This window comes from Galeopterus variegatus, unplaced genomic scaffold (assembly GCF_000696425.1).
Source record: "Galeopterus variegatus unplaced genomic scaffold, G_variegatus-3.0.2 Scaffold9129, whole genome shotgun sequence".
NCBI classification, from domain to species: Eukaryota; Metazoa; Chordata; class Mammalia; order Dermoptera; family Cynocephalidae; genus Galeopterus; species Galeopterus variegatus.
The window spans coordinates 9442-12797 of NW_007735240.1; the positions used below are offsets into that span (position 1 = coordinate 9442).

The 3356-nt window shown below is 38.6% G+C and overlaps 1 protein-coding gene across 1 annotated transcript; it reads left to right on the forward strand.

The window, feature by feature from the left end:
- The first annotated feature begins 1344 nt into the window (after positions 1-1344).
- LOC103609064 (olfactory receptor 6C4) lies at positions 1345-2381 on the forward strand. Its single transcript, XM_008593435.1, has one exon. The coding sequence runs from the start codon at positions 1381-1383 to the stop codon at positions 2302-2304; it is 924 nt and encodes a 307-aa protein (XP_008591657.1). The 5' UTR covers positions 1345-1380; the 3' UTR covers positions 2305-2381.
- Positions 2382-3356: the final 975 nt, after the last annotated feature.

Sequence of the window (3356 nt, forward strand, 5' to 3'; positions counted from 1 at the left end):
TGGATATTTGCATTAAGATAAGGGCAGAATGTTGATGGGAAGCCAATAAAAACAAGTTACATTTTACACTATTCAGAGATTCACATGGCATATCTCGCCTTTAATTTATCTCTTAGGAACAACAATGTAAACAGCTCACTGCAATCATTCAGATTGTCAAAGGTGTGAGCATTATGTTTTTAAAGTCACTGATGTTATCATTCTATAAACATGGATAATAAAATCAACCAATTGTGAAAATCTGGAAGAAAATGCAATATTTGCCAAAGACAACAGGTTAGTATAAAAAGGGAAGGAAGGGCTGTGGGAGATCCAGGTCAATGTTTAATATCACCTCGTATCTCCAAAAGCCGTATTTAAAAAAACGAGGAGATTGACAAAAATGATTTTGATGATATGATTTTTCTAACCCATATGCATGCAAATTAGAGGGGCCCCTTTAGATTATCTTTGCCTCTTAGAAAAATCTAAGATGTATACAGGATACCACCACCAAAGTTTCTTTCACTGGGAATTACCAATTTATCTGAAAAGGACTCTTAATTGTCAAAAACATGGATGTCTCTCTTCCTGGTTTCTGTATGCATGCCAAGAATAGAGGACAGGGAAGTCTGGGTCATGATGAACTGTCACACTTAAATGCCACTGAGGACTCTTTAAGACTTTGAGCAAAATCCACTTTGCAATATTGCCTATAGATCTATGAAGATCTCTGTTCTCAGGGATATATCTCAAACCAATACCTGGGAGACTCTGAATGTGGCAGAGAAGCATATCAGAAAATGCTAAATAATATGACTTATTAATGCCTGAGCCTTACTTCAGCATTGCCTGTGTGGGGAAATTCCTGCTTTTTTCTGAAAGAAGAATGTCAGAGATTTGGACAGTAAACAAGAAAGTATCAAATAGGGCAGGGAGAGAAAAGAAAAAACAGAAAACAGAAGCAGGTAGAGATATTTCTACCAAGAGAACAGAAGTAAGAGAGATTAATGGAGTCAGAGGAAAGTGCTTTAAATGTGGAGATTTCATAAACGTTTTCAGACGAAAGAATAGGTTCAAAAACTCACTCTTTTGAAGAAAATTTGAGTGATTATTCTATAATACCTTTTGTTAAGTGCCCAGGAATAGGTCAACTTGTGGAATTACAAAGACTTTAGGAATCAGGTCACTTACATAGAAGATATAGGGCTTCCATGGAGCCAAGTGCAGTCCAGTGGGACACTGGTTTGGGCCAACTGGGTGGACAGTAGTGTATTACCTGATTGATCTGTTGGTTATAATCAGATCAGTTTTATCTCTCCTACTCTGATAATCTCTTGTCTTCATCATTGTCACCTTTTCCCTTTAGATCTACTGAAGGTCAACAATGAAAACAGGACCATGTTTACTGAGTTTATTCTGTTGGGCCTTACAAGTCAACCTGGACTACAGGTGATGATATTTGTCTTTCTGTTCCTCACCTATATGCTAAGTGTCCTAGGAAATCTGGTTATCATCATTCTGACCTTACAAGACCCCCACCTCCAGACCCCTATGTATTTCTTCCTCCGAAACTTCTCCCTCTTAGAAATTTCTTTCGCATCCATTTTTATTCCCAGATTTCTGGCCAGTATGACAACAGGAAATAAAGTCATCAGTTTTGCTGGCTGCTTGACTCAGTATTTCTTTGCTATATTTCTTGGAGCAACAGAGTTTTACCTACTGGCCTCCATGTCCTATGATCGCTACGTGGCCATCTGCAAACCCCTGCATTACCTGACCATTATGAGCAGCAGGGTCTGCATACAACTTGTGTTCCTCTCCTGGCTAGGGGGATTCATAGCTATCTTGCCACCAATCATCCTGATGAGCCAGGTAGATTTCTGTGCCTCCAATGTTCTGAATCACTATTACTGTGACTATGGGCCCCTCCTGGAGCTTGCCTGCTCTGACACAAGCTTCTTAGAACTGACGGTCATCCTCGTGGCTGTTGTGACTCTCGTGGTTACTCTGGTGCTGGTGACACTTTCTTACACATACATTATCAGGACCATTCTGCGGATCCCCTCTGCCCAGCAGAGGACAAAGGCCTTTTCTACTTGTTCATCCCACATGATTGTCATCTCCCTCTCTTATGGCAGCTGCATGTTTATGTACATTAATCCTTCTGCAAAAGAAAGTGGTGCTTTCAACAAAGGAATAGCTGTGCTAATTACTTCAGTTACCCCCTTGTTGAACCCCTTCATTTATACTCTAAGAAATCAGCAAGTGAAGCAAGCCTTCAAGGATGCTATCGAAAAGATTGTAAAGTTTTTTAAAATATAGAATACATTTTAAAGAAAATATATTTTCACTTAATAAATATGTATTTTCTTCTGTATCTCAAGTACTGGACTGGCCCTTAAGGATAAAAATATGAAAGTATATGTCATAATTTCTTTTGTTTTTTTAATCCTGTATAAAGATGACCAGTAAGGGGATCTCAACCCTTGGCTTGGTGTTGTCAGCACCGCACTCTACCGAGTTAGCCATAGGCCAGCCTTATGTCCTAATTTCAAGGAATCTACAGTCTAGAGTGAAAGAAAGGTATGTTAACTGTAAATTTATCTGATTAATTTACAAAAAACAAAATAACATAGTAGGTGTTATTAGAGAAGGGTAAATGAGAATCCATAAAAAGAACAATTAGAAAGAATGAACTGTTTTCCAGAAATGATTTAAAATTTAATAAGCAAAATATATTGCTTATTAAGGAGAATAGGAGGATAAGAATTTAGAGTGTAAAAAAAAAGGCCAGATCATAAAAATACATAACTACAAACTATGGAGTTAGTTGGGCATTGGTGAGTCAAGAGAAGTTTTAAGAAAGAAGTGATATTATTAGCATTGTTTTGAGGGGAATGTAGAATTGGCACCATTCTTCATCATGGAGCCCTGAAGACTTGCTTCCATCCAAGTGTCAATAATTATGATTCTCCTCCCTTTTTTTATTTATGTTTCAATTGTAGCCATTACAACTTCCATCCTTTCACAAGATGTTGCTTTGCCTCCCATGGATTTGTCACCCCTTTTCCCCTGGGTGACAGAGCTGCCAAAGATTACTCAAAGCCCATCTCTTCTGAGCAGTGAGAAGCCCCAAAAAGGGGTTAATCTCCCAGAACCCTCAAGAGAGAGGGATTCCTTCCATTTGGGAAATTAACCATGAATTAGGGTACTCTTCCTGCATTTATTCTTCCAGGAATTTCCAGGAAGAGAACATAGGTGGGGTTTTTGCTAAGTACAGTTTAACAAGCTTTTTTTTTTTTTTTCCTTGTTGTCTTTTTTTGTGACCGGCAACAGATCGCAACCCTCAGTGTCGCACCCGTACCGGACCGGGA